The sequence below is a fragment of the Parus major genome, chromosome 4 (genome assembly GCF_001522545.3).
Source record: "Parus major isolate Abel chromosome 4, Parus_major1.1, whole genome shotgun sequence".
In the NCBI taxonomy this organism is placed as follows: Eukaryota; Metazoa; Chordata; class Aves; order Passeriformes; family Paridae; genus Parus; species Parus major.
The window spans coordinates 45,960,203-45,978,501 of record NC_031771.1 but is presented as its reverse complement, the minus strand read 5'-3'; the positions used below and the strand labels follow the sequence as shown (position 1 = coordinate 45,978,501).

Here is an 18,299-nt window from a genome sequence, read left to right as displayed (position 1 = left end):
GTTGTTAAATGCTTGTTAAATAAACTAAAGAGGTTCTGCAGTTAAAGAATGATTTTTTTTTTTTTAAATAAAGATCTGTATCATTCATTATTAAAGTTAAAATTACTTTTAAAACACATAAAAGTGTCTAATAATAATAGAATTTCTGGGCTACTTACGTAATATGTGCCATGATGTTCCACACTTGGCCTCATTTTGCTCTCAAGAATTTGCCTTTTTAACACTGTATGGAGGTTAAACCAGTTAGAATCTTGGTGTCTTACCAAGAATATCAGAGAGTGAATATTTCAACTGCAGGTCAGCAGCTTACTTTGTAAGCATGGAACATCAGATGGTGGCAATATCTGGGACTGACTTCAGATGGCTTGTAGGTAGATGTCTATAACACTCAATGACTTTTTACAGTAAAACTGTATCTTATGTAACTATTTTTTCTGTAATCCAGTTGTCTGTAATTTTCAACTAGAAACTCTCGATTCAGCTTTCCAGATACAAAACTCTTTATTGTACTGCTATTGCCTCTAAACCACCAGTATGTTTTTCCCTTTCTTCAACCACCATTTTGAACAAAATAATTTCACAGTTTCATGGAGCAGTAACAGTTGAGACAATCACTTTATGCAGCTAAATTTATTCTCAGAACAGATTACATTTAAATGTGGAGAAGTGGTCAACAGCAGGGAAAATTGTCCTTTTTGTTGCCAGTTAGGTAATTTTATGTAAGACTGGGCTCTTACTAACAGTGTTTCCTTCTTTCTTAATGCTGTTAAATCAAACCTACACTGGCTGATGGAACAGCACATGTTGTGGCAATGTGCTAATTAATGTGCCCAAGAAAGGAGTAATGCATTTGAGGGTAATGCTGAAATGTTGAGCCCATACTTGCTCTTGAAATGAGAATGTTCTCTTTTCCATGGGTGATGTACTAACAATTTTAGCTTCCATGGTAAATGATCCATGAAATGCTTGATACAATTAAGAAATGTAGAACTGTTAGTGACAGAGAACTGGTGATATTCCACAATTTTTGTTCTTCTGCCACTAAAGGACATAATATTTCTGTTAGGTACCCATGAGTCTGCACAGGAAGTATATCACTAAACCTTGTTTTTCTGTGAATGGATTCTCTGCCATTCCTATGCTATTTTTGTTATTCCCAGTTAACCACTCTGTAGGTGGCCTCCATAGCCTTGCACCTCCCACACTTTCTTGCTCCCCTGTAAATGAAGGTAAATGGCTTAAATAAAACCTACAGCCAGCACTACAGGTTTCAAAAGAAAGGCTTTTATCTATTAGTCATTGAATATAAATCTCCTTGCTTCTGCAAGGGAGCATGTTAATGACATGACTGACTGACATATGATACCTCTAACTTACTACTTGCATTGAAAAAAATTAAGAAATTAGCTTTGCTTTACATAATTCTTCTACAGACTTCAATAAAAATGTGACTACAAATAATTACAAAGCCTGCCTTTTTTAAGGCAACCTATAGTATACAGAGTGGAGAATATTACAAGAGCACATCCAGTAAAGACAATACATCAACATAATAATGGAGGATATTTCAGTAAAAATAGAATAAATAAAATAAAAATATTTTAAGCTGTATTTACCAGGTTAAGTTAGAATATGGCATCAGACATACAAGGCATAGTGAACATGGCTGCCAGCCTACAGAATCACTAGGTATTATAAAAAATGCATAGATAACTGAAGGGTTGCTATAACATCAACTAGAACAGTTGCAGTTGCTCAAACACACACACACATCCCATACATACTTTTTTTGGCCGTGGTAAAAAGAGTGAATGTATTGTGAAACAAAAGATTTGCAATAATAGGCTCTGATTCTGCAAACACCTGGGTGTATATTAAATCTCTTGGAGAATACGGAGCTCTACTGAAGCAAAAAGGCCACATATAGTCAGATCATTAAGCACACTACTTCAATATTTGCAAAATGAACAACATTTTGTTAACAGACATAAACCTTTTAAAACATACACTGGTGAGTGATGTACAGCTTTTCAAATACCTTTCTGTCTTCTCCTCAGCCCTGGCTGCAGTTGCACACATTGCTAATGAAAGCTAACTAGATGTTCCTAGCCTTGACAACACGGATGTAGAACCTTTACAGTGCTGTTTGCTAAGTGTTGCTTTAGTTAAAGAGAGTCTGGAACTCTCATGGGGAGAATCAGCACTCTGCAGATGCCATGACAAAATATAATTATACTGTTTAAAATTAATTTACTGCTGTACAACAGTTGCCAATCCCAAATCACAACGTTGTCAGCAGAAACTTAAAAAAGACACTGTCAAAGTATTTAATTTAAAATAAAATAAAATGTGAATCACTAGCACAATGACAAACAAGAAAACTTTCATCTCTTAACTTCACAATCCTACCTAAGGGTATGGTGTTAGCCACCAAAGTTTGAGAGCAGTCATCCTTGGAAATGTTCAAGACCAGGTTGGATGGGCAACTTTGGTAGAAAGTGTCCCCCTGATAGGGGTTTGGAACTAGATGACCTTTGAGGTCTCTTCCAAACCGAACTGTTCTGTGATTCTCTGATAGGAAGTGAGTTTTACACTGCTCCTAACAGAGGTGACTGGGATCAGTATTGGAAACTACAGAAGCTATATGCAAGCTGCCACCCCTATGCTTTGTGATCTGGCTCCATGGTCAGTTAAACCACAGGTACTGCTAAAGGGGGTGAGTTTGTTTGTACTCCCTCCCCTCCAGCTCTACCTGTGTCCCCAGTATAAGCAGCTTCTCCAGCTGTACAGGCAATGGAGGTGGTGCAAAAGAGGTGGCAAGAGTGTGAGCCTTGAGAGGGGGAACAGTTGCTTCAGTGCCTGAGGTGCAGAATCGTGCTCATGAAAAGATCTGAGATCTGTAGAGGATCAGCGCTTCAGAGGGCACTGTAGAAAGCTAAATTTAATTAAATAGTTGCATAGTCAGCCTTCACCTGACGCTTGCTCATACATCATGCCGAGTTTAGTAATGATTTTCCTGCATTTTTCAATGCAGAAATTTCTTGAATCATCACTCTTTTCCTGTTGTGCTCTTAAGTTACTTTGCCAGGTGTGGTCATTAATTTCTTCAAACAAGGAAATAAAAAAGAAAATAGTTTGTTTATAACAGTCTCTTGCATACTAAAATAAAGAGTTATTGTAACAAAAACCTAGCCAGTGATCCTTTATCATTGGAGTATGACAAGATTTGCAGACTTGGGAGACAGGCACAATTTGGAACCTAGCTATAAATGGAGGCAAAACATCTTTAACACTAGTTAAACATACTTAATGTTCCATTTCCAAAATCTGTACCAATCTGCAGGTATAGACAGAAGATGACAAAGGGAAAGACTGAAGATGCATGACTGCATTTCAAAATTAGTCTGAGGTACAATTTTGAGGACAATGCTGGGCTGATTTGTGAGGATCTGCAGGTGTGTAAAGCAAATCTGTAATATGAAGTCTTTGGAGGAAAAGCATTGAAACCTAATTGTAGTACCAGAAACACTATCCTGTTAAAAAAAACAACTCTTATTTTGTTACAAGAGCATTAAAAGTAAAATAAATTCCACGAAATTTTGTAAATAACAAGAAATGTAATTGTTCTTCTGGCATGCTAAGTATTCATTAACAAACTCTGAGGGGAAGGGGAAATTATGCAACCAGACACTGAACTGAACATTTCATCAAACACTTGTATAGAAAAGGTATGGAATAGTTTAGTCTTTATAACAGTTGTAAGACAATAAAATCACTAACTACTTCTTTCTTATTTCTGATTGGTTTGAGCCCTCCATGAAACAAAGAGCATTTTTGATAAATTAATGATAGATTTAGGAGAATAAATTTAACAGCCAGCAGTTGAGTTTGTATGTTTAAAGCTGAAAAGCTTCAGTGGATCACCCTGCAACTTGATTACTGAAAACACTTTTGGATTTTTCATCATTGGTTTGATTTTAAACACAATTCTTCTGTAAAAGTGTAATGTGTAACCAGAAGATGACATAATGACAGTATTATTCAGAAACATGTCAGGGAGATGTTAAAGTAGTTGCTAGACCAATGCTGCCAAACAACTTAAAAGAAACTGGTGTAGTTCTGTAAAAAAAAAAACAACAAAACTTGGTATTTAATCTACAGTAATTCAGTTGTAGCTAATACTTGATACCTATTCCAGTGTTGAAAACAGAGCAAAGTGCTGTAGGATTTAAGATTGGTTTGTGACAAATCCAGCTCAAGAAGGTGAAACTTTTAACTCAGGCATCATTCACTCCAAGGACTTTAGCATGAGTTCACTAGGAGGGACGTGGCCATATTCTCTTTTTTATGTGAGTTTAAGTAATGTTCATATATTTACAATCAAACAGACCTTCCATTGCCCATGATGTAACTCATTGACAGCAAAAAAATTATTCATGCTTCTTTTCATATCACACGATGGTGGCAAGAACGAGAGAACATGCTTGTCTAACATTGTTTCAATAGGGGTAAATTCTCTGAAGAGAAAGCATCAGCAACTGAAATGGAAGGTCAGACATCATCCATTCATTTTCCTTAGTGTAGCTACTGTAATCTTCTGTCAAATGGTAGGAGAATCTTCTCTCTTACGCAGCTATGGCATCTCAGTGACGGGACGTTTCTGTTTCAAAGTGTCAATGAGAGACAAGACTCCTCTTTTTACATTAGTTGTAACTCTTCTGGTCACCGAGTCTGCAGGAGGTGGGGGCGGCCGAACTTTCTGTGAAGGAGGTCTGGCTACTAAGCACTTCTGATACCGTAGCTGCAACAAAGCAAAGCCATTCTGCAATCATTACTGCATCAATAACTTCACAGACCATTTCAAATACACTTTTAGTATTTTCTCATGAAATACAGTCAAACCTCTGTTTTGGCTGTGACAAGAAGCCCAGCTGAAGTTAATGGGAAATTGGTCTGTCAATGCTTGGGCAGAAATTGTCCATTAGCACACAACAGATACTAAATCACATAAATACCCATTTGAAAACTGAGAAATAATCTTTCTGGGTTCAGTTACTCTTGAAAAAGGATTATTTTCACTATATTACCACAGGATTTCATAACACGACTCCAAGTAAAACATTTTTCCAGCATTAGGTGACTTGAGTAGTGAAAGAAAAGATTTCTAATTTACATAGACGTTGCAGAGATTAGGAGAGAAAATAAAGGGACATTGTTCACTAAGCTGGCACTTCCAACATGAAAACGTTTGGATTTTAATTGATTAAATATATAATAATATTAATTCCTATTTTTATCTTTCTTTTCTCTATCATGAAATTAATATAACTGTGAATTTGAAAAAATGATAATTTATGGAGGCAGTGAAAATCTAAAGTGCTATTAGAGGCCTTTGATGAAGGTCACGTACCATACAAGCAGCCTGAACAGCTTCTGATACATTGCCTGCATTTGGTTCACACCAAAAAACATGGCACTCAAAATGCTGGTTTCCTGTGTCCATAATGAAGGCGAACGTGTGGATGTCTTTGCCTACTCCCATGAAGGACAGGAACCGCACACGACACTCCACCATGACCTCCTCTTCATTCTGGTCATGAATCAAAGGATTGATCATTATGGATACTCTGTGGAACTTTCAATTTTGATTAAATGAGAAAATACACTGATACATTATAGTAATTCCTTCTTATCTATCTGCATAAACCAAGCATGCTCAGGCATGGGTTGGATCTCCCCTTCTAGTCTGTCACCAGAAAAGCGAGGCTTTGGGCATTACCACAACATTTTAAAATGTTGTGCATTTGAGAAGCTGCTTGTTTTGTGAAGAAACAAAACAATATGGCTAAACATGACTACAAAACATGCTCTCCTATCACTGGTATGTTACAGAGATGTAACACAGATTTTTATATTACTCTTGGCTTCCATACCAAGAGTAAGGCAAATGCAGTTTGGTGTTTAGGATTGCTACCACTTTGGGCTTAACCTACAGAATTTTAGGCTCAAAATTCCTAGAAAGGAAAACACTGAATTTAAGTATATAATGAATACTTATAATAATTTATTTCTGAGAATTTTCTTGGAATGATAAAGAAAACTGAAGCTGATACAAGCAGTAAGAGCCTCTGCAGATTCTGGAAATAAATAAAATGTAAAATAAGCAAATGAAATTTAGTTTAAACCAACCCTACTATCACTTCTGTGTTCTGGGTTTTCAACACTCATATTATTTTAAGTGTGTTTTAAACAACACAGTCTGCCTTACTCTTTCATTGATGACTGTGACAGTAGCATCAGCAACATTCATGGTAACAGGCAACCAGTCATCTTTGCTAGAGGAAGCCATTAGACTTTCAATGGCGCTGTTCAGAGTATCCATTCCTAGAAGAGAGTAAAATGCAATAGTGAAAAATAATATATATAAAAAATAACAGATTTTTTTTATCTTCATACTATTGTATAGAAAACAGATTGTTTTGGATTCCTTATTAAAATTAATTTGATCATGGAATAAAGTACTGTGAAGTAGTATTTCTCCACCTGGAAAGCCAAAATAGGTGCCTCTGGCTTAAAAAAAACAAGATAGCATCATGTTTAGCTTTTGTACCATTTCAGTTCATTAGGGCCCTTCTCATTAGTAGCAGAGCTCATATTCAGAGAAAGCTGTAGAAAAAACCCCGCCTTCTTGGCAGCTTCCAGATCCCTGTTTGCAAAACACATGTTCATATGTTGCCCTGAATATTAGATGTATTCTTGCCTGATTCATGTGACTGAAACAGAAGAATTGCTACCCTTCAAAAATCATGCACTGGCAGTTGATGAGCCATTAGAGTTCTAGCAAGGTACTTTGGAATTCACTGAAGTGTTACATACCCACGGGTTTAGCTACAGGTAGCATGCCCAGGTACTGGACGTGAAACTTCTGTACCAGTTCTGTCTTTGGTGTTGGGAAATCTACTGCATGGGAACAAAAGTCAATTTCTATTAATCAGCATTCACAGCAGGAAAAAGCACTTTCATTTCATCAATAACATAAAACTGTTTACCCATTAATTGTATTCTGAAGGCATTGCATCGATTTAAAGAAATTTTTATTCCTTCTAACAAGAAGAAGCCTCAATAATTTCTAAAGGAATCTTTGGTCTATACTAAGAATAAAATCACATTGTATCACTGGCACATTAAAACACAGAAAATGAAGATGAATGGGTCTCTGAGATGTATAGACCTAAGTTTCACTGCAATAACTATGTAAAATCTATAATCTGTTTTTAATACTATCCTTGCTAGTATGTTAAACACAGTCACACAAAGACAACTTCCTCCTACCATGCAGTAACATGTGTAAAAGCTGCATGACAGCCCACTTGCAGCCTTCCCTCAGAAGCTGCTAAAATAGATGCTGAAGCCTAGGAGGAATACTCCTATGGCTCTTCTGAATGAGTAACTGGAGTATATTCTGGTTTTAAGCAAGATCTGGATTTGTGCAGTCTCAAGTCAGGAAGTATTTTGATTTGAAAAAGAATATCCTGGGTAGCCACAAATAAGTTAGACTGTGTTTGCAACACTTGCATTTCAAAATAAAAGATGAAATGCACAAGTTGACATAACTGAGCAGGACTCCGTAACTGTAAACATAACCAAGAAAAATACTTAAAAGTAACACAGGAACAGATGACAGTCAGATACATTAATTAAAAAGCTAGAATACACTCCTGACTTCTTCACCCAGCATGCTCATTTTGGTCAAAATCTGCATCAGAAAAAAAACTTATCTAAAAGAGGACCATCCTGAGGATACTAGCTGTAACACACAGTACCTTGCAGAGGAACATCAAGGGTGACATTTGTCCTGTCTTGCAATGAGCTGCAAGCCATAGCTTTAGCATTCTTCCGTTCAGCCATAATCTTAAGAAGACAGTGATAATACAGCATTTAAAAAAAGTAAATATGTAGTACAGCAACAACTACAAATCTACTTCTATTACAACCCTATTTTTGAAATCTGAAATAAGTCAGAAGATACACGGCTAAGCAGGTTATTCTTTTTAAACAACAACTTTAATTTTACTCCACTTTATTCACCATTCCTTGACTAGGTAAAGAACTTAAGTGGTGTCCAAGGCTAGATGAAAGAGAGGTTGAGAATGAAAAAAATCTAGTCATGTTTATCAACAGGAAAATTATAGTGAGGAGTAATAGAGCAAGAAAGATAAATATGTAACACACATAGCAGAGTGTTTCTTATGCATGTTCCTCTCTGAACTATCTTCTGCTGGGTAAATATTTTCCTCCATTTTTATGTTTATTCTAGAATTAAAAATCCCATGCAAAATATAACACGTGGCTCCTACAAAATGTGTAGTACTAGCAAAAGAGGAGTAAAGACCCACTTCTAAATAAATATTTTGGATGGTTATTCCCTACAAATATGACTGAGAAAGGATCCAGGGAAGGTAAAAGAGGTTTTCCAAAGCTCATATATGAACCACAGCTATCTGCTTCTTTATGTTACAACTGTTCATTGTAATTAAGCTATAAAGATACTTTGTCTTAACAGCAGATGACCCTTGGTCTGAAAATGCTTCTAGCAAACTTTTCTGCCCCCTCCTTATTTTTTTTTTTTTAGTTTTATATTCTGATAGTATTTTCAGTTGCAGGGTCACATGAGAATATTCCTGCCCCTCTGATGAAAAATTATACACACTAGCTTAGGAAGAAACCCTGACTTAGTAAGGAGATACAGCATGTCAGCACAAGCCAAGTGCTTCCCTGAATCAGGATTACATCTATTGCTGAATTAACTGTGTTGCTGTTAGCTATGATTTTAAATGCCTAGGTGTTCTCTTATCCAAAATTAATGTCAGAAGTTTCATGTCAGTTACTTATGTGACAGCTCTGCTCCCTTTCTGATATTCCTGTATAAAACTACCATGGCATTTACTCAATGTAGCAGCAGTAGTAGGGCCTGTCTAGCATATTTCCCCCTGCTACACTTGCTGGAAATACCTGTGTGAAGTGGAGAACTGGAGGAGAACTAGGACAAACATAACAGGTCTCCAGTCAGTCACTGCTGCAGTGCTGGTGTTAAAATTCACCAAGACAGCCTGCTGCTTCTTGGCCAACCTGAGCAGCTCCCCAAGTACTGCTGCTGGCACTCCCTCTGGAGCCCAAACCCACACAAACCTGCCAGGCTTTGCACAGTTGCTGGGCTATCTCCTGCCTCAGGCATAACCCTGCTGCCCAGAGGGCTGCAGTAATGCACACTGTGCAAAGGTTTATGTTGCTTGCATGAAACACCACAAACAAATTCAATAACACATCGTCAGTGTTGCAAAAATGAAAAATTTTAAGACTATACAACTGACTACAGAGGAGGGTTTGGCATCACTGATTCCATTCACTAACATGAGGATAAAATGTAAAAAGCAAATGACAGTGATATAGCAGAATTTTAAAATCTGAAGATTTCCTAACTAGCATTTCTAGAAGAGTTGTGACTTATGAGGACAGACAAGTTACCTAGAGATAGCTGATAAGGTTATTCACTCCCACAGCCCACTTTTTATGTGATGCAAACTAAAAAAGAGTTTCAAGTAGATTAGTTTAACTTCCTCTTCATAACGTGTTTCAGATTGCCCACTGTAAAGGAAGTGCTGCGCTGTTACCACTGCATGAAATGACTGTACAGAGGACACTCATGAACTGATCATCCAAGAAAATCAAAATTAATAACCATGGAATGGTGTCAAATCTGTAAGGCAGAATGACTGGAAAGAATAGTCCTCCCCAGTATTATGGACAACACTATCAGAGCAGGAGCTAAGATCCTTTCATTTACATAACTAGAGTTCACTACCTTAAACCCCTTCTCCATGACTTTTTAAAATACAGTTAGCAACTATTTTCCTCTATGTCCTTGAGGATAATACCATTGAATAACACCATTTAAACAAGGTCTGATTTATTTATGGAGTTTAACATCATTGTTTGTTAATTGAACCTCTGTATTCTTTTTCCATTTTGAACCCGCAGCTTCTTTATTATTAAGGAAAGCCTTTGGCCTCTATACCCACTTGTCAAATCAAAAGCACATATCATCCTCCTCAGATCCAAATGCCCACTCTCCCATAATTCCCATCCATTTGCATCCTTTCCCTTACAAATTCTCTCCACTGTTTCTCATTGCCAGTTATATAAACTAAACTAACACTGCGTACAACTGGTGATTACACGTATAAGGCTGAAGGACCTCTGAACAGACAAATGCAGCTGATTTTAAATCCACTTGCCTTTGAGCAGATTTCGTGTAAACTTGTAGCAATGGCTTTTGCAGGTGTGTCACATCGAAACACATGACATTTCAGAATTCTTGTGTCTTTGTCTCTTGCCACATAAGCAAAGTCTCTGTGTAAACAAGACAGAAGGACACATTAGAAACATGCAAAACAAATTCAATGACATTAGAATCATCAGTATTTCCAAAACTGCAAATCCTACTTTAGTTTAACAGGTGTATGCCTGAGCTCTCAAGGCATAAAATACAAGCCTTCAACAAAGCAGGTCTACAAATGTAATAAACTGTTTACCCATGAAACAGATATCTAAAGTTTGGTGCTTATTCCTTTTAATTCAAAAGCTCATTACAGTTTCCTAACCATGCAGCTTGCTCAAGTTACAACCTTTAATTTCAGATGCAATTGTAACAAACAGCAAAATTTACTCAAATATGTTACTGAAGATGAAGTAGAGACAGAATTGCATATTAGGACAGAAAACATATGCAGCTCTTAACTGCTAAAAAAACCCAAGAAACAGCATACAACACTGTAGTCAGAGAAAAATTGTATTTCAAAGGACTGCATGAAGTGTTTAAAATATGCAGATAGTAATTAGAGATCTGGTTGCATAAGGGAGATGTGAACCTGCTGAGCTTTGCTCACACTAATTGCCCTAAATTTCTGACCTTATTTTTTCAAAAGTTAAATAAAGCTGCCCTACAAGAGAGATTTCTGCACTGCACTGGCTAGTTACCACAGTACAGTGTAGTTTTCTAGCATGGATAAAGGAAGTGCCATGACTAGGTTTGTTTGTTCTCAGGCCACTTAAGGGCTGGAGCTCTACTGAAACAGTCAGCAATACATACTGAGCCAGGAAGAAGCCTGACTTTGTCCAGCTGCCATCCTTGCTATTCCCTCTGTTCACTGGTCTGTTCACCTCTGCTTTTCCATGTCCTCCATGCAGCCCCAGCTCATTCCTACTTTGCGACCCTCTTGATACCTTCAGATTTCTCTGGCACTTTGCTCCAGCCTCTTATGTCTGAAGTGTCTTTTCAGTGCCTTTCTGCTTTACACATAAATAATTACCAGCAAAGCTCTCAGTGGTGAAGAGATAGGAGGGATATTCCTAAGCCACAGGCCTACTATAAACTAAATGATTTCTGTATATAAAAGTCAGTAAATATTCTGAGCAGGGCTTAATGTAGCATGGATGGCCAATTTTAAAACTCATTTTAAATGCCCATTGAATTGAAGAATTTTACACTGAAGTTATCCAGGGGGAATCGGAGACTGTGGCAAATGGATTGCTGGCCTTCCTGCTCTGTGCAAGATACGGGCACCGTCCTGCAGTTAAGTACCGTACCTGTATCTAATTGAACAGCAGATTTTGCTCTTCATAAGCCCTTGCAATGTAAAGGCTGCTCAGTAAAAGGTACAGCTGGTTGCTTCATCTAAGTGCTTTGCAACCTGAAGCCTGATGAATAATATTTTTAAAAACCCAAGCCACACAAAACTATCAGAGCATGAAATCTGAAAGCAATTCCACATGACAGAACCATGAAGAAACACGGTGAAGCTGGAGGCCCCTCTCCATCTCACTGCATCCCAGCCTGCAATGGCACACAGTAGGGCACAGGAGGGACAGGAGGCAGTGGGGCAGCACGTGGAATGTGCTGCCACCTGAACCCTTCCAGCCAGGACCACCTGGCCCACGCCTCAGTTCCACAAGTGCTGCCTCAGTACTGCAGTGCTGCATGCAAGGCTTGTGTCCAGCCCCTCCAGCACACAGTCCTGCAGCTTCTGTAAATATTTCTGCTTGTAATGGCATGCAATCATAAACAAGGCTGTATAACACAATTACAGAAGAAAATGACACACCAGCCAGTACATCAGTTTCAAGTACTGAGAGCTAATAAAACCCTCATGGTGGTGTTCCAGACTCACACACTAGTGTTTCACTTTAAGGACCTGAACAGCTTGAACAAAGTAAATCAGCTAATTACATTCACGGATTGTGAATATACATAAAGCTTCAGATGATCAGGGCCTGCATCTACTGAGACAAAGCATGAAATATGAATTCTTCTAAACCTGTGGTACCGTATCATACTCAACCCTGCCAGCACCATCTGTTTTCAAATCATCAATCAAAATTAGCACACAAACCATCCTTGCCCCTTCTGGCAGTGCACAGACAGCAGCACTGCTGTCATTAATTCCTGGAAGCCACCTAGATGCGGTTGTGCTTGCAGCCCAGCAGCCAAGAGCTGGAGCTGGGGAACGGGCTGGTGGCTCCTCCTCTGCCTGCAGGAGCCTTGCAGCCTCTCCTCAGGCATTCCTAGGCTTGTGATAAACAGAGCTCCATGCTTCCTCTTGGAGAAGAAAGGTATGGCTTTCCGAGGATTTCAGAGTGTCTGCTTCCTACAGTAAAACTAAGGAAAAGTCTTGTGTTTCCCTACACAGGACCACAATGGAACAGCTGCTTTTTTGTCCAAAGCCCTGAATCCCAAGTAAGCCAGAAGACCAGTCTCTGATCCTTTTTCCACTTCAGGTCCCTTCTGGGTTGCTTCATCTATAAACCTGCATTTGACTGCAGCTCACTTGAAGCTGATTAACATTTAAGTGAGATTTATGTGCAACAAGCCTCTGGGATAATGAAGAAATGCTGAGCAACGTGTTTGTAATAGAAATTTATGGAAAAGGGCAAATGCCTCCTCTTACCACTCCCCTATTTTTACATTCTGCTGGGAAAACAAGTGAAAAAAGACAATAAAAAGCTATTTCAAAGCCCATGGCCTGATAGAGGGCTAGCACAGGGTTAACATCATATATCATCCAGCTGGATGAGTCTCTGCCTCCATAGGGTGTATGTGCACATGAAATTGGTGGGATCTGGATGACAGCTCCTAGTAAAATTTCATTCCATGTCAGTGGGGAGAACAACAAGGTGTTTAGTGAGAGAAGAATGCTGCAAAAAAAGCTGTATACTCTTGAAATTTTATAACACAAGTGCAACACTTCAACTGATACAGGATTATAGAGAAGAAATACTGCACAGAAATGAATTTTAAATTTTTTTTAAAGTAATTTTCACACGTACTACACCATCCATTAATAACTTTCCAGTTATAGGAACTGGATATAAATCAGTATTCTAGACAAAGCTAGAAAAACAGAAAAATAGATCAGAATAATTTTGTGCAAGAGTGGGTAAGACTGGTTCTGCTGAACAGTTAAGAATTAAGTAGTAATTTATTTTGAAAGAATACAGAACCAGAGAAAGACATTTTAAAAAGTAATTTTGAGAGTTGAAAAGAAAATGTAGGGTGCAAAATAAAAGGGAATTTAATTTTTATTTGCTCTTTTACTCTCTCTAATTGGCAAATGTCTACAGTCATTGACTAAACCTTAGATTATCGTACCTATTTAACACCTGGCTAAGCATCACTTAGCTGCTCAACCCTGGATGAATATAATCACATTAAAAGCAATTTATGCTAATGCTGTCCTGTTTGAGTAGCAGTTATAACCATTTGCCACTATTAAGCTGAAGTCCTAGGAGGCATCCCAATTAAGTACAGCCTAAAAGAGTAGCACATCCTTCATTACCTTCTCACATTAAACTTATTTCTTCAAAAGACTGTAGAACAATATAGAATTGCACGAATCCTTTTTTTGCTTTTGGTTAAAAATCCCTAACATCCTAGCCTTAAAGTATGAAATAAAATTTTTTACTCTTCTCAATAAAATGAAATTGCTGCTATTTAAAACACCTACATTAAAATGATACACATGCAGGAGAATGTACATTTCCTTCCAGATATATGTATTACAAATAGTAACAAGAATCCTTGAACCAAAAGATTTTATCTTAAAATTGATCGAAATTCATCCAGACTAGCCTACAGAAGATGATTTCTCTGTCCTGGTGTATAGACTTCTGCAACTGCAGGGTCACAGAACAGATGCCAGGCTGTGGGGAAATACAAAATCTCCTGAGTTTGTAACTTTCAGGCTTCACTTTTCCTGCAAACAGCTAGCCAGAGACTTATGGAAGCAGGAAACAAAAAGGGGAGGGCAGCCACCACTATAGCAGAGCAGGGTCAGAGGCACCTGGCAGGAGGTTGCTGTTCACTGTCCAGACTTGAACGTCCATGGGAGCAGAGGAGGAGAAAAGCAAGAGAAGGGAGATGAGGCACATGATAAAAGCAGGCAGATATAATGCCATCAAGATCATCCTCAGGTGGGGCTTTTCCATGACATACAAATATTCTAGTATCATGAATGGCAGAAAGATGAGGGGCAAGAAACTCTGCAGTAATATGTATGTTAGAAATTACAAATCCTCTGGATTAACTTTCTATCCAGACTTCTTATTCACATAGGAGAAAGGAGAATAGCTTATAGCTGAAATAATGTTTCTGGCTCTGTTCAGTTCCCTTGTGTTTTTACTATGGTCACACTGAGGAACCTGCAAAGTTACAGAGAAAAATGCAGAAAAGAAAAAAATAAAGAAAAATAAATAGATGAAACAAGCAGTATTCACAAATGCTGCAAAATCTGTTTGTTAAAGATTTACGAGGACATTTCAACTACCAGATACCAGACAGATACTGAGTGAAACCACTGCTCCCCTTCCACCTGTTCCAAATGAAACTCATAACCCCTTCTCCGGGTGAATATACACCCAACACTTTTGGAATCAAATCCTGGAGGAGGAAGAAAAAGGACTATTCCCAAAGGTCTTCTCCTTCTCATTTCTCTTATACAATAACCACATCTACCCTTCTCAGTGATAAGAGCTGGAAGTGATGTGGGGGAGGAAGAATTTTCCCTGTGTTTCTGTTCAGTGTTCAACTGTTTCTGACAGTTTCTGGAAATCCTAAATACACATAAAGACTTCCATTTTTCTTCACTTCAAGTGCTTCACCTCACAGAGCTCCTCCACCTCTTTAGCTGCTCTCCAGCTACAAACCAGAATAACACACTTGGCCACCATGACATTATAGTATAACTACTATATTATAGTAGTTAAAATGCCCACCCCAAAAAGAGATTTTTGGGAGAATTTTCTTATTTCAGTTTTTACACAATTTGAAAATGGATTGCCTTGCAGCAAAACATCAGTTATGCATTTTAATTTAATTCTCTTCCAATAATCTGGCATTGACAGAGTGTAGCTTGTTTTTCTAATTCAAGCATAAAGTTTGTAGGGCAAATTATCCCCTGCTGAAAGGCTGTTTGCTTCATTCCTTGATAATGTCACTTGCTCACTCTGAAGGAGGAGCTATGGCTACTTTCTGTGATACTCAGAGGCTTTAATCTGGCAGCCCTAAAACTCACAGCTGCCGGTTTTTCTTTGATGTCTTATCATTGCCACAGTTCTGTGTGCTTCCAAAATTTGTTAAAACCCTCTCAGAGCTGATATGTCTGATACCCAGCTCAGCCCTTCAGAGCCCAGCACTTCCAAGCCTGAAAGCATTTGTGTGACTGTCACTCCAATTTCCTTCCTGCAGCCTGATGCTTAGGCAGCTGCAAAAGCTGGTCCCCCAGAAGGGCTTTCAGTGCTGCCCACCACCTTCTCCTGCGTGGAGGGGACAGGAGTCCTGTCAGCCTCACCAGCACCTCCTCACTAGCAAGAAAGGTGGCTCCGGGATGTCACAACTCATTTACCCCTCTGTTACCAAGGGCTTTCATTCTACTCCTGCAAAGGGCCACACATCTGCATCAAGTGGAGTTATGTCAAAGCACATAGTTCTCCAGATGCATGAGCTCTGTTAGCACAGTGACAACACTACAGATTGTACAGCTTAGATGTATGTCCCATGCTGGTCCTCATTCCCAGCCTCACCTCACAATCACATGGCCAAAGCACCACTACCGTGGCCAGGAGGTCAGTCTGTCACATGTGCCACGGTCACCACCAAGGGTGCCCTGGCAACTGAGCTCCTGGTAGGACTGGCAGCCCAAGGAGGCCCAGCTAAGAGAATGTCACATCCAGCTGGTGCTCGGGGCTCAGATGGGGCTTACTGCTCTCACCAACTGCTAGACAGGCATGGCAAACTGAAAAGCCAATCAGTAGCCAGACCTCTGCTTGTTTTATAGATAGATTTAACAAAAGACAGAACTTCTGGGACAGATCACATGAAAAATCACTGGCCACTGACTTGGTCAATACAAATATTTCAGGGTGTTTTGTTGTTTTTTTCCTTAATTACTTCACAATACCTTTGAAATGTGCATGGGCAGGGGGCTGCCTTCCTTCCCTGTGCAGCAGTTTTTGAAGAAAAGGCACACAAATTAGGGAGTTTGTCAAGGCCATTATAGTTGTTGCTTCTCCCTTGAAGCATTGTAAAGTGGTGGCTTAACTCCTTAAGATGGCCAGTGTGATGAATCCTGAATTTCCCTTAAGTAAATGAATGTGTTACTATGCCTGTGAACCTCTGAACAGCCTCTCTGCAGCAGATCCTGTAAATTTGACTTTGACAAATTAGTATTTAGATATTTTTGACGATGGTTCTGTCTTCCAAATCTAATTGGAAGACATGGTCTTTTGTTTAAAAGGAATATTTAAAGATTTAATAAAGAAATACATCAAGCTGAGATGCTCAAAGCACTACAACAGATTTAACTGAAGACAGCAGACTACACCAGAATAGTTAATCTCTCCAGTGTGTTTTGTTTTATAAGCAAGGCTTCCTAGTTCTCCTTTGTTCTTTATCATTCAGACAGAGAACACAGCAGTTGTGCACAGACACTACCCACGAATCTGCCCGAAACACACTTTTGCCAGTGCTAGGCTGGAAGGATCATCGTTCTCCACACACATGAAACCTACATTATACTGCAAAACCATAATCAAGAAAGTTCAAATATTTCCCTAAGCCAACACTACCAGAAAAACTGATTAAAAAAAAAGTCAGGCCTGGAAACCATTCTCATTACATTCCACAAAGCAAACATGAGGAATAGACTGCATCTCTTAACCACATTCCTTTCACCCAGTCCCACTTTCAAGTTTTTGCAATTTAGAAGAGCAAACAAACCCCAAATCTCATCTGAGGGATGCAATTCTATTGCTAAGAGCCTTTGGAGTGGCTGCAGCCCTTGTGCTGCAAAGCACCTGACTACAATGCCTTACTGTCTGTGCTCCCATGAAACAGGAAGCATTGTAGAGAATTCCAAACGATCCCTTTGTACATCCAAACAAATCAAACATACTAGGGACAACTTTTCTTCAAACTTAAAAGACATGCAAGCAACCCAGACAGACCTAGAACAAGTACCAAAAATAGAAAATAAATGTTAACTTTTTCAAATATCGCTAAACTTAGCTCTGAAATCCCCTGTTCTCAGTATGGTGTTTTTTCAATTTTTAAAATTAAAACTGCGATTTTAACACTAGTGTCTTGCATTTCAGATTCCAGAGAACATCATCTGAATTGAATTTAAATCCCAAGACCAGAAGCAAATACTAAAACCCACTACATCACATGATTTTAAACTGGTCTATTATTAGAGGGTTTTGGACCTGAGAAAAAAAAACCCCAAAACAGCCAACAGCCAGTATCAATTGGACAATTCTGTTAACAGCAAATTGAAAAGGTGACAGATATTACTTTATTCACAGAAGTTGAGCTTCTGTTCAGATACAAGCAAACCAATACAACATTTTTCAGTGCATGCCGGAAGGATAAACACAGAAATGGAAAAATGAAAATAATTTACCTCTCTCTGAATCCAGGGAAGCATGAAGAAACAGAAAAAACAAGTTAGAAAGCACTCAAGCAGACAGAGCTCCAGCATATGATAAGGCAGGGTAGCTGAAAAGTGCTGTACATTGAACATACACTGTTTGTTTGTAGCACAGCATATCTAAGTGTATGGCCACTATGTCCCCTTGACACCTTTTTTCACTGAATCTTATTGCTCTGAAGTTTGTATTTTTGGAAACATGCAGTGAAGCCAACAGGCGTCAGCTGAATTCAGCAAGGCAATGCAGACATATCAACAGTG

General features: G+C 38.7%; 1 protein-coding gene across 18 annotated transcripts in view; it reads right to left on the bottom strand.

Annotated features, from left to right (window-relative positions):
• Positions 1-482: 482 nt before the first annotated feature.
• Positions 483-18,299, bottom strand: part of APBB2 (amyloid beta precursor protein binding family B member 2) — a 162,364-nt gene continuing 144,547 nt past the window's right edge. For 9 of the 18 annotated variants that reach the window (XM_015624830.2, XM_015624845.2, XM_015624837.2 and 6 more), the window contains 7 exons: positions 18,012-18,017; positions 10,296-10,410; positions 7,824-7,911; positions 6,877-6,960; positions 6,269-6,384; positions 5,411-5,590; positions 483-4,801 (listed from right to left, as the gene is read on the bottom strand). In XM_015624830.2, coding sequence (XP_015480316.1) covers positions 4,634-4,801; positions 5,411-5,590; positions 6,269-6,384; positions 6,877-6,960; positions 7,824-7,911; positions 10,296-10,410; positions 18,012-18,017 — 757 coding nt within the window. In that variant the 3' untranslated portion in view covers positions 483-4,633. The remainder of the gene's footprint in view (positions 4,802-5,410; positions 5,591-6,268; positions 6,385-6,876; positions 6,961-7,823; positions 7,912-10,295; positions 10,411-18,011; positions 18,018-18,299) is intronic. The other 9 variants (XM_015624839.2, XM_015624842.3, XM_015624846.3 and 6 more) reach the window with 3 other exon arrangements.